Source organism: Mesoplodon mirus (assembly GCF_964341445.2).
Source record: "Mesoplodon mirus genome assembly, chromosome: 9".
Classification (NCBI taxonomy): Eukaryota; Metazoa; Chordata; class Mammalia; order Artiodactyla; family Ziphiidae; genus Mesoplodon; species Mesoplodon mirus.
Window position 1 is genome coordinate 102,320,261 of NC_138985.1, and position 12,364 is coordinate 102,332,624.

The 12,364-nt window shown below is 42.8% G+C and overlaps 1 protein-coding gene across 1 annotated transcript; it reads left to right on the forward strand.

The window, feature by feature from the left end:
- Nucleotides 1–9,103, forward strand: NDUFB2 (NADH:ubiquinone oxidoreductase subunit B2). Its single transcript, XM_082632819.1, has 4 exons — nt 1–165; nt 5,146–5,290; nt 6,542–6,640; nt 9,025–9,103. Exons 1-3 carry the CDS (start codon nt 68–70, stop codon nt 6,614–6,616), a joined length of 318 nt encoding a protein of 105 aa, XP_082488945.1. The 5' UTR covers nt 1–67; the 3' UTR covers nt 6,617–6,640; nt 9,025–9,103.
- Nucleotides 9,104–12,364: the final 3,261 nt, after the last annotated feature.

The window sequence follows — 12,364 nt, forward strand, 5'->3', positions numbered from 1 at the left end:
GGCGCCAAAAGGAAGTGACGTGAGGCGGCGGTGCGGCTTGGGGATTGCTGTCCGAACGCGGGCTGGCATGTCAGCTTTGACGCGCCTAGCACCTTTAGCGCGCGTTGGAGGCCACTTCTTCAGGGGCCGCCGCGTGCGGGCGGCTGGAGGCGCTGGAGTCCGTCAGTGAGTATTGCCTGTGGCGGGGGCTTCGCTTGCATCTAACGAAAAGTGCCACTCTTCCGGACGCCCTCACCTTGACGCCGAGCACCACGGGCAGATCGGGTCTCCAGCGACCTCCACCCCGAGGCATGCTGGGACTCGTAGTCTGACGGCGTGATCCAGGGGCCCGGGAGAGCTCTGCTCGCTCGGCAGGTTGAAGTGTGTTTCGGGCGGGCCCTGCCCCAGCGGGAGCCTGCCCTCGGGAAGTTGACAGTTGAAAGTGGAGACGGCTGGAGCTAATCTGGAAGCGAGAGCAGGAGTTGGGGAGGCGAGGGCGTTGCGGGCAGAGGAAATCACCTGTACGGTGTAGTTTGAAGCGTCAAGTTCGAGGCAAGGTGACACAGGAGACCTTGGGACGTAGGGAAGGAATGGTAGAGAGTCCTCATTCCTGGCTCAGGGGTTTCGAACACAGGCGATAATCGGTCGTTGAGAGGTTTTAATCAGACGTCATGCGGCCAGATTTTAATTCTGAAAAATTACTGTGGTTGCAGACTAGAGAATTAGTTCTTTAAGGCACGGGCGTAGAGGCAGTCACCTATAGAGAGTGCCGAAGGGTGGGAAGAGAAGAGAGCCAAAAGTGGACGCTTGGGCAATATCGGAATTTTTTTTTTTTTTTTTTTTTTTTGCGGTACGCGGGCCTCTCACTGTTGTGGCCTCTCCCGTTGCGGAGCACAGGCTCCGGACGCGCAGGCTCAGCGGCCATGGCTCATGGGCCCAGCCGCTCCGCGGCATGTGGGATCTTCCCGGACCGGGGCACGAACCCGCTTCCCCTGCATCGGCAGGCGGACTCTGAACCACAGCGCCACCAGGGAAGCCCCGGAATTTTTCTTTTTTTAAAGTATTTTTGAGAGCAGTTTTAAGTTCACATAAAAATTGAGTGGAAGGTCCCGAGATTTCCCATAAATCCCCTGACCCGCACGTGCATAGCTTTCTCCATAATCAACATCCCCAACCTGAGCGGTACATTTGTTACAGTTGATGAGCCTACACTGACATATTATTACCATCACCCAAAGCCCCATACTATAGAGTTCACCTTTGCAACACCAGAATTTAGAGAGTGAGCAAAAGCAGAGTCACCCGTGATGTAGCCCAAGAAACCGGCTGGAGAGCATAGTGCTGGGATGCCAAGGGAGGGCACGTCTACCAAAAAGGAGTTGGTAGTGCAGAGAGGTTCAGTAAGAGCAGGACTGAAAGTAGTACATTGGAATTCTCCAAGTAATGGGCCAGGCCCCTTACACCATGATCTACACTTCACCAAGAGGCAGTGCAGAGTAGTGGTTAAAAGCAGGATTCAGCCCCCAGAGTGCCTCTGTTCAAATCTCATCTCTGCCACACTCTTGCTGTATGAGCTTGGAAAAGTTTCATGATCTCTTAATAACTCAGTTTTCTCACCCATATAATGGGGATAATAATGTTGACTTCCAGGTAAGTAAATGAATAACAAATCTCTAAAATGTTTTGAGAGCTGCTGATGCCTACTAAGGATCATACAAGTATTGTTTAACTGTTATTATTAGGGAACTGAGACCAGGAAAATTAAAGGAGTGACTTGTCTAAAGCCATGTGTCTATTAAGGATACGGAGCTGGGACAGGTGTGGGGTGGCGAGAAGGAAAAGGCATGTGTGACCTGAGCAAGGACAGAGATGGAGAGCCACCAACAATAGCCCTTGACCTGCATGGGAAGACTAGGGGGTGTTCCACTTCACCGAGGTCTTGGTACTTCCGTAACACGCCGTATTTCACAGTATTTGAATACTTACGTCAGTAGGTTTTCTGGAGAGTCTTGCTAGGTGCTGGGGATAGAGTAGAATACAAGAAAGGTAATGGAGCTTACATTCTGGGGAGAGGACACAACAAGTAGAAAAGAACATGTTTAGGTATTATTAAGTGGCATGAAGGAAATAAAACGGGATTAATCTAGAGAGTGTCTGGGGTTAGTGGGTGGGTTATTATACTTAGGATGATGTGGGAATGCAGGCCTGAGAGTTTGATTTGAACTAAGACCTAAGTGATGAGTAGTCAGCCATGCAAAAATGCCAGGAAGAGCTTCTCAGACGAAGGAGACAGCAAGTGAAAAGGTTCTGAGTGCTGATAATGGGCAAGCAAGCTGGTGAGGGGACAGTGGTAGAGAGACAAGCAGGGCCCCGATTAGGGTGGGCCTTGTAGGACGAGGCCTTATTCTAAGAATGATGGCAGGCTGTTGGCTTTAAGCAGGAAAGTAATGTGATCTGGTTTATTTTTTTACACTTTTTTTATTGCATTTTATTTTTCTTTTTTGAATTTAGTTTTTATACAGCAGGTTCTTATTATCTATTTTATACATGTTAGTGTATATATGTCAATCCCAATCTCCCAATTCATCCTTTGTTTATGTTTTAAAAAGGTAACTTTCACGGAGAGTTACGGTGCTTTCTTTTTTTTTTTAAACTTGACACTTAAAAATCCTGGGTTGGAACAGACATTATTTCTTTGGATATTGTTTCTTCCCCATTCTGTTTTCTTCTTATAGGACACGAATTAGGCATATGTTGGGTTTTCTCATCCTTCTAACCTCTTTTCATATTTTTTAGCTGTGTCTAATCCTGGCTTTAATCCTTTTTATTTCAGATGATTCCATTTTATTTCTAGAAATTCTGTTGTTTCAAACTTGATCTTTATAGTTTCTTGTTCCTTGCTCTTAATTTCAAACTTTTATTTAAAAATAACGTGTTTTCTGTATTATAAATTGTAGTTATCCATTTTTCAAGTCTTGTATATTTGATACAGCTGTCTGTTGTTTTGCTGATTCTCATAGTGTCTTATTTCCTTGTAATTTTTGACTGTGAGCTTTTCCTGGAACTTTTATCTGTCAGAATTCTTTGAGGTCTTGCTTCTCAAGGGTTCAGAGAATCCAAGACCACTTTAAATTCTTGGGTTGAGCTTCTCTTGGACCATAATGTCCAAAACCCAGGTAGTGTGAATTTGGGTGCAAACCCACCTGAGGACTGGCTACTGGTAACAAATTCCTGTTCCCTTCCCTTCCCTGGCAGGTTTATGTCCCATTCACTCTTAAATTGTGGGGCTGCAGCTTTCTTCAGGGGTCTAGTAATTAGACTTCTCATCTTGGGTGGGCCCCAGGCTTCTCCTGTCTCCCACAGCTGTCCAGGTAGAGGGTCACAAGAGTCTGGGGAACAGCAGAAACCCTCAGGGCGAAGGCCAGCTTCAGCACTCATGTAGTTTCCAGGTCTTGTTTTAACTTGGGTTTTGCCCTTGGTAGATTCCTTTCTTTTGTGTCTGGTCAATGATTTATTAAAAAAAACAAAAAATCTCAACTACTATTGTAGTTGTTTCAAGTTGGAGGGTTGTTCAGCTTGTCTAGTTTGCCATAGTGCAGTTAACAACCTGTCTTGGAACATAACATTAGATGTTTGTGGAATCTTTATATTCCTTAATCATGGCAATTGTTATGTCATCCATTCCTTTTCTCTAATTGCAGTGTTTCAAATTTTGTTCAAAAAGATTTCCATCTTGCAGTCAGTGATCCACTTATTTCAAGTCATAGTTAAAACATGTCACTCTAGCAGTAATTAAATGTGGAGAGTTTCTGGGAATGGGTTTAAACTATAATTCTCAAATCTTATTTTAAATGAGTTTAACTGATGGGTACTTATTACCAGGCTATATCCAAAACCTATCAAAGAGGAAGCCTGTTGTCACAATATATTGAATTCCCACCCCCATGGTTTATTTATATAATGTAGTATCTATATGCAGATAGATCCTGAATAGATACTGTTAAATATAATTGGCATACAGAAACAGTATGATAAATTCAGGGTGTAAAGCAGTGATGCTTGACGGAAACTTTTTTTTACTTATTTTTATTTTTGGCTGTGTTGGGTCTTCGTTGCTGCGTGCGGGCTTCCTCTAGTTGTGGCACGTGGGGGCTCCTCTTCATTACGGTGTGCAGGCTTCTCATTGCAGGTGCTTCTCTTGTTGCGGAGCATGGGCTCTAGGCGTACGGGCTTCAGTAGTTGTGGCATGTGGGCTCAGTAGTTGTGCCTCATGGTCTCTAGAGCGCAGGCTCAGTAGTTGTGGTGCACGGGCTTAGTTGCTCCGCGGCATGTGGTATATTCCCAGACCAGGGTTCGAACCTGTGTCCCCCTGCATTGGCAGGCGGATTCTTAACCACTGCACCACTAGGGAAGTCCCTCTCTTTAAATTTTCTATATCCATTTGTATGTAATAGCATACATATAGCTGCTGAATAGGACTTGAAAGTAGCCCCATTAAGTACAAATTCTATTATTTGAGTTAGATTCAACCTGTAATAATTACAGTCCGACTGAATAAAATGAGTATAGCTCGTATGGATTATATTCCACACCTTGTCAACAGTATCTAAATGAAAACACAAAAACGAGAAAAGCTTGTTCAAACTTACTGTTTAAGACTCTTTGCTTTGCTCAGTGCTTTTGGCTTATTAAAAAGGATCTGCTGAGTCCTCTTTTCCATAAAGTGGTCTTTTAATAAAGATTGTAATAACGCAGAGGACATACTTTGCCTTTGAAATAGCTGGCTAACCAGACAAAATAAATTTGATTTGTTCTTCTGGATAAGCTAGTGACTTACTACTACAGGTTTATGATTCCTTAATCAAAACCCTTGGGGCCAGTACCCCATAATCAGCACATTCATATTTCTGGTGTAAAATACATGAATATTCACTAAATGAAAATCATAATTAGCCTCTTGTCAATTCAGGCCAGTTTTCGCTGCTGCCCAAGTTTAAAGCAGGCTTCTGAAAACGGAGTATTTCGAGGGATTGTGGAGCACTGCCATTCTGCATCTCGTGGAGGAGATGAGAAGGGTTCAGTTTCTGGATGCACCTCCAAGTTTTGGATGAGTTCATACTTTGAAGATATAGCAAAGCTGCTTAACAGTTTCGTTTTGTCATGCAGTTCTGGTGGAGGTGTGCATATCGAGCCCCGGTACAGACAGTTTCCCCAGCTGACCAGATCCCAGGTGATCAAGGCAGAGTTCTTCAGTGCAACCATGTGGTTCTGGATTCTCTGGCGCTTTTGGCATGACTCAGATGCCGTGCTGGTAAGTGCAGGAGAATAATTCTTGTCCTCCTTTGGGTGTGGGGAGGGAAGATCTCTTAAGAGCTTTACCTTGTTTCTTTTTTCTGTTTGTAGACTGTTTTTCAACCTGGATGTATCTCTTCACCACATTGTCCTTATGTATATGCAGGAATCCTTTTATTTTATGAAACATATCGTCTCTGACCTTTTCCACTCAGGGATGTATTACATGTAGGTGGCCCATGTCTTACAGTTTCTGTTTGGTGGCCATATTTAGAAGGGAGACTATAGAAGCTAATTCTCTTACTTTCCAAGCTAGGGTAGGGGTTCATCAGCGGGTTAAGTTTCACAGTTAAATGCCTTTAAGTGATAAATGTTATTTAGTCTGTCCAGAGGCCCAAGGCAGCCAGGTTGAGGTGGGATGGATGTGGGCTAATTTCCCTCAGGAGCGAAGTTAGTTACTGGTGACTTTCTAACATGTCATTGGCCTCAAAAGGAGCTTTTAATCACATTTGCACAGATGCTTCTCTAGGAAGTTACACCTTTAAGCCATTGAAATCCATGCTTATTGATCCAGAATACTTTGAATTTTAGTAAATTTGGGTTTTTTTTAGGATAGGGAAAAATCTTAAATTTATACAGTGAGTTCGAGAAGCATCAGGTTGATTAATATCCCACTTCTCTTACAATTTCTCTGTGCCCTTGTCACCCAGTAAGGAGCTGCATGGTGTCTGTGGCAGCACATAGACACCTTTATCTCACTGTAGGTCAGCTGTCAGGATTATTGTGTGGCTGTCTGGCATGAGATAATGATGCAGCCGCATATGCCCTAGATCAGGATAGACAAGGAATGAGTCCACCTGGGGCTTCCAAATCTCCCAGCAGGAATGACAGGACAGTTCGAGACCTTATGTTTTGTCAGGGATTCAAGAGATTGTTGTGACACGGGGTATCTTTGAAATCTGTTGTCTCCGTACCGCCCACACTCCATCACAAACACATACTCAAATGCTGACTCAGGCCAGTAGCTCCAAAATGGCCAGGCTTTTAAAATTCAGGCCACAGCTCATTTTGAACAGATTGAAGAATAGCTGGACCATCAGATAGTTGAAGGAGAATTTATTCCTGTGGTATGTCAAGGATTTTTTTTTTTTTTAATCACATTTTTTTTTCAAGATTTCTTTTCAGATGTAACCAGTTGTATGGAGTGTAGATTCTTTTCGTTGCGTGAAGTATAGATTCATGAACTTTTTTTTTAATTGGTTGTCATTAGGGTCACTTTCCATATCCAGATCCTTCCCAGTGGACGGATGAAGAATTAGGTATCCTTCCTGATGATGAAGACTGAAAATGTAGACTCAACTCTTTCCAAGTGGGTATACCCCAAGTTTCTTTTTAAAGTTATATTTAACTTTTGTCAATAAACATGTTTTGACTTTGCACCTATGATGGTCTCAAAGAAACAGTGCATTTTATAACAGCATGAAGAACAGTTAACACACCATGTCTAATTTCTGCCTTTGGTATTTTCACATTTGCTGTCATTCTGCCCCCGTTTCACCATACACACTTTTAGTCTCATCTTCCTTTTCATGTTTTGCTATGTTACAGCTTAGGGTCCCATTTATCTATCTATTGATCAAAGAGTTTTTAAGCACCAACAATGCACAGGGCTTAAAGTGATGGACAAGATAGATACGGAGCTTGTTTGTAGTTGCAAAAATACAGTGTTCTACCCTCAGCGTTTTAATGGAAAATTCGAGCATATGGGAATGTTACAATATGGAATCCCATGGAATTAACTCTTTAAACAGTAAAAGGCTGTGGCCCTTTCATTTTCCAAATCAGGAAGTCAGAGAGAGTTTTTCTTTCAAAAGGAAGATACTAGGAGGAGTTCCTTTCCTCACAAATCCCTCAGGGATGAAGACATTCTCATTTAATATGATTTTAAATTAATCACTGCATGGATAATAGACCTAAAAATAAAACCCAAACTCTTAAAGCTTCTAAAAGAAAGCACAGGAGAGTATCTTCATAATCTTAAGGCATACAAAAAACTTTTGGAGAAAACACAAAAGCACTGATGTAAGAAAAAACTTGATAAATTTGATTTAGCCTAATCAAAAATTTCTGCTATCAAAAGACACCATTAAGGAAATAAATATATAAGCCACTAATTGGGAAAAAATACAGCATATATATCCAACAAAGGGCTTGTATCTAGTATACGTAAAGAACCTCTATAATCAACAAATTAGATGAACAACCCAATTAAAAAATGGGCAAAGGCCTTGAGCAGATACTTCACAAAAGAAGATATATGAATGGCCAATAATCACATGAAAAAAGGCCCTTAATATCATTAATCACCAGGGAAATGCAAATTAAAACTACAATACGTTATCATTTGTACCCACTAGAAAGACTGACAGCTTTAAATGTTGGTGACAATGTGGAGCAGCTGGAATATTTGCCAGTAAGAACGTAAAAAGGTACAACAATTTTGGGGCCTCCCTGGTGGCGCAGTGGTTGAGAGTCCGCCTGCCGATGCAGGGGATACGGGTTCGTGCCCCGGTCTGGGAGGATCCCATATGCCGCGGAGCGGCTGGGCCCGTGAGCCATGGCCGCTGAGCCTGTGCGTCCGGAGCCTGTGCTCCGCAACGGGAGAGGCCACAACAGTGAGAGGCCCGCGTACAGCAAAAAAAAAAAAAAAAAAAAAAGGTACAACAATTTTGTAGAATTATTTGGCAGTTTCTAATGAAGGTAAACACATATATCCTAGGATTCAACGGCTTTATTCCTAGGCATTTAGTCAAGAGACATGAAAATATATGGCCATCTGTACAAAATTTTTCTTAGCAATTTTTTTCTTAGTATCTCCAAACTAGACCTAATTGTGAGAGAATGGATAAACATATTACAGTATATTCATTCAATTGAGTAATAATTGAGCAATTAAAAATAACAAGTTACAAGACAGTCATTTAGGTAAATCTCAAAATCATCATATTAAGCAGACAGAGTTACTTAAAAGTACTAATAATGAATAATTCCATTTATATGACGTCCGCGAACTGGTGATACTCATCTATAGAGGTAGGGTGGGGGGTTGGGGTCATGTGGGTCCACACAGTTGTCAGAATTCGTTGAACTAGACCTTTAATATCTGCGCATTTTAACTTTAATTACACCACAATGAAAATGTACAACAAAACAATTAACCGTTGCACATTCACACTTGCCATCATTCACAATACCTTGGGGATTGTTCTACAGGATGGGAAGCGTTAAGAGACAGTTCGGCGCCCCCGTTAAATCCTATACTACCAGCATTTCTGTTATTTTAATGCGAAGGAGCTCATTGACACAAAAATTACAGCAGTTCTGTGTATATGGGGGCAGGTGGCGGTGGGGCGAACAGTGGAGCTGTTTTATAGCTCGTGTCCTGTCACTGGCTTTCCTATGGACAAGAGTCCTTACCAGGCCTCTTGTTTCCCCAGTGTTAACGGGTCTGCCAGCACTAGCCTCTTCCTATCTTCTTACATAGTTTCCAGTATTCCTGTACACAGTCATTAACATTTTAATGGCTAGACTGTAATCCCTTTGAGAAGTCTGCAAGGTGATTTGACTCTTCTGCAAGGCGACTCCCATGACTGGTGCTCAGTGAATGCTTGAATAACTGAATGAACAAGCATGATGGATTTGAATTATTGAAAATAAAAGTTCTTAAAGCTTTTCACTTTTGTTTCCTTGCAGGAGCCAGGTGAGAATTTCAAGAAGTTACAGACACCATATTGTATATTAAGTGGTAAATTAAAGTTCTGGTCAAGAATGAGGAACTGAGTTATGGATGTTTCTGATCATGACAACCACCCTTTATGGATTATTTCCTGTGCTCCCAACTGCCGTGCTAACTGGTTATAGCCCTTTTGGTGGGTCTTCTTGGGTACCCCGTGGCGTCGATAGATAAGCCTCAGTGCCATTTATCAGTGAGGACATCGAGGTTCAAGGAGATGAAGTAACTTGCTTAGGGTCACACACTGATGATTGACGACATTAGGTCTGACCCCACGCTTACCTACAGTGCCCTGCTGCCTGCCTACTTAGCGGATGTCTTAGTCGTATGTACACTGACAGTTTATGTGAAACTCTTGCCATTTCTCTACTGCTAGTGTATTCTTGCCCAAGTATACAGAGGTTAGAAGTCGGTGTGGTCCATCTGTTGTGTTTATGTATCTCTTGTGGGCTGGGCATTGTGTTGAGTCACCATTTGTGGAACTCTTAAGGCACACGTCTAATGAGGAATTCTTAGGGGCCAGAGGAATGTGAGATAAGGGTGAAATAGGATGATGCCGTTTTTCAAAAATTTGTTTCAAAGCACTTTTCAACCTTCTGTAGCATCACAATTCTGAGAGGAGGTAGGACAGAATTTTCTTCTATCTACCGATAAAAATATGCAGTAGAGTGGCTTAATGACTTGCCCAGAAGCATAACTATTCATATTTTTAATTTAGGTTTTGGCTACCTAGGTGTTGGGAATACCATGCTAAACAAGACAGATGAGAACGTAGATTTTAGGAAGGGCAGACAAGTAGTTAAGTGAGGTTTACTCATTGCTGTGAAGGAAATAACATTGGGTGCTGGAGATGGTTGATGCTGATCTTTTCGGTGGGCGGGGAAGACAGCTGAAACCTGAACAAGTAGCAGGAACCAGTTGTGTGGGGTCTGAAGGAAGAGTGCCCCAGGGACAAGGAGTAGCGAGAACCGAGGTCTAGGGAGGGACCAAGGTCACCATGTTTAAGGGACAGAGTCCAGTGGGGTTCCAGCAGGGGAGGAGAGGGTGGGACTAGATGAGATTAATAGGTCATGACTGCAGGTTTAGATTTTATGTTAAGTGCAGTGAGAAAGCTTCTGACAGGCTCTAGGCAGGGGGTGGTCCAATTCGAGTTCCTAGTTCTTAGGTTTTTCACCCCCCACTTTGGTTCTCCCCAGGTGTCAGAGTGGGCATAATGGCAGCAAACGCTAAGTGGAACAGTTTCACCCTCCCCCCGCCAGCTCCAGCAGTCCTGAGCCTGTTGTACAGGGTGTCTGAGGCTCCCCCTGGCTTTGTGTTTACTCACCTGCTAAATATTTATGGTCTTTAAACGACCATTAGATCTCTGTGTACTTTTTAGGTTTCATTTTTCTGTTCTCCACTGCCGCCACCCCCGCCCCGACCAATCGATGAAAGTTGTTTTGGGAAAGAATACAATCTGTAACAGTGAACTCAGGTAGGATAATCCCATTAGCTTTTGTCCTTAGAAATCAGTCAGAATTGCTTGACTTGAATTAAAAGATAACTTTAAAACTAGCAGTCTTCTAAAATTGGCCAATGTGGCCTCCACGTGCTGGATCCTCTTTTCCGTACCACCTGGGCTGTGAAATAAGTTTGCACTGATGCAGAAATTGTCCCGGCCTAAGGAATAGGCCTCCACCCTCCTCACATTCTTTCCATTTTAAATTTTATTTATTTATTTATTTATGGCTGTGTCGGGTCTTCGTTTCTGTGCGAGGGCTTTCTCTAGTGTTGAGCTGGGGCCACTCTTCATCGCAGTGCACGGGCCTCTCACTGTCGTGGCCTCTTGTTGCGGAGCACAGGCTCCAGACGCGCAGGCTCAGTAGTTGTGGCTCACGGGCCTAGTTGCTCCGCGGCATGTGGGATCTTCCCAGACCAGGGCTCAAACCCATGTCCCCTGCATTGGCAGGCGGATTCTCAACCACTGCGCCACCAGGGAAGCCCTCTTTCCATTTTATAGATGAGTAAGTGGAACTGTAGATAGGTAACTTACCCAAGATACAAGTTAAGAGAACTGAGGTTCAAGTCCTGGTTGTCTGGCTGTAGGTCTCAGTGAGGTAGATGGTGTTTACACCATCTTTTTGATCATGACCTACCTACTCTAAGAAGTAATGTTACATTGTGACCTAGTGTGTGTGTGTGTGTATGTATACATACGTACATAAATGATACAAAAGTTTTATGAAAACTTGTTACATTTTCTTTTATAGTCTATTCTACATTTAAAAAAATGGTTGAGACTGATTTTACTACCCACTAATGGGTTTCAACCTGCAGTTTGAAAAACTGGCACAGTGCTTGAAGAACTCAGGCCCTGGAGCCAAACTTGCTTGGTCTGACTCAGTTCTACCATTTATTTACTTGCTGTGAGTTTGGGCAGACTACTTATTTGAACTGTGCCTCAATATCCTCATTTGTAAAATGGATTAAATAGATTAAATGAGTTAGCACATAAAGCCCTCAGAACTGCATCTGGCATGAAGGAATGGAAGCAACTATTATTTCTAGACCATTGGGTCTAAGCTAAGTTTATAGTGACCCTTGAATCCTGGATTGATTTTTATAGAAAAGCCTCCATATGGAGATAAACTGTAAACATTATTTCAGCAGATGTGGTACCACCCCTCTCCTCTGCCTAAAGCAAGACAGACATTTAGGATGACCTTTCCTTCCTATTGAGTAGCTAAAAGTACATTCTAAGTCAGTTTTAGTGTGTAGCCTGGTAGATGGACAGATGTACCTTCATAAATGGAAAGGTAGGCAGTGAAAGAATTATTGACGGCAATAGAGAATATCAAGTGTCAAATTTTAACATACAAATTTGTAAGTTTAAGTTTACTAAGTTTCCTATGGAAACTTGAGTGTCAACACAACTGATTACCTAATAAAGTTATGAGACCAGGGAGGTACTGTGTAAGGAAACCTGTTGTGCCTGTTCTGGGAAGGTACAGAAGTCATCTTGGTTCCACTTGCCTCTAGAACTATTCTGTAGAAGAGGTTGACCCGGGTACCTTTTGCCACCAGTCTCATCAGGAGCTTCAGCAGGACATCAGTGTACAGTTGAGGAAATGGGAGCTGCCCGAGCTGGTACTGACCTGCCTCAGCAACGGGGCCTTTACCTTTTATCACCTACATGAGCAGTGGGCTTGCTTGACTGGAGAAGACAGAAGGAGCAAGTGGAATACACCTGGCACAATATCCATTTCTAGCTACAAACTCAATGTCATGGAGTCAACATCTATTTCTATCCAAATTTCACTA

What these genes read in the sequence shown, in the direction of transcription:
- NDUFB2 (XM_082632819.1), top strand. Translation starts at nt 68, where the DNA reads ATGTCAGCTTTGACGCGCCTAGCACCTTTAGCGCGCGTTGGAGGCCAC. An exon ending in GGAGGCGCTGGAGTCCGTCA is followed by an intron (nt 166 to 5,145) that starts GTGAGTATTGCC and finishes TTTGTCATGCAG; the next exon opens with TTCTGGTGGAGGTGTGCATA. An exon ending in ATGACTCAGATGCCGTGCTG is followed by an intron (nt 5,291 to 6,541) that starts GTAAGTGCAGGA and finishes GGTTGTCATTAG; the next exon opens with GGTCACTTTCCATATCCAGA.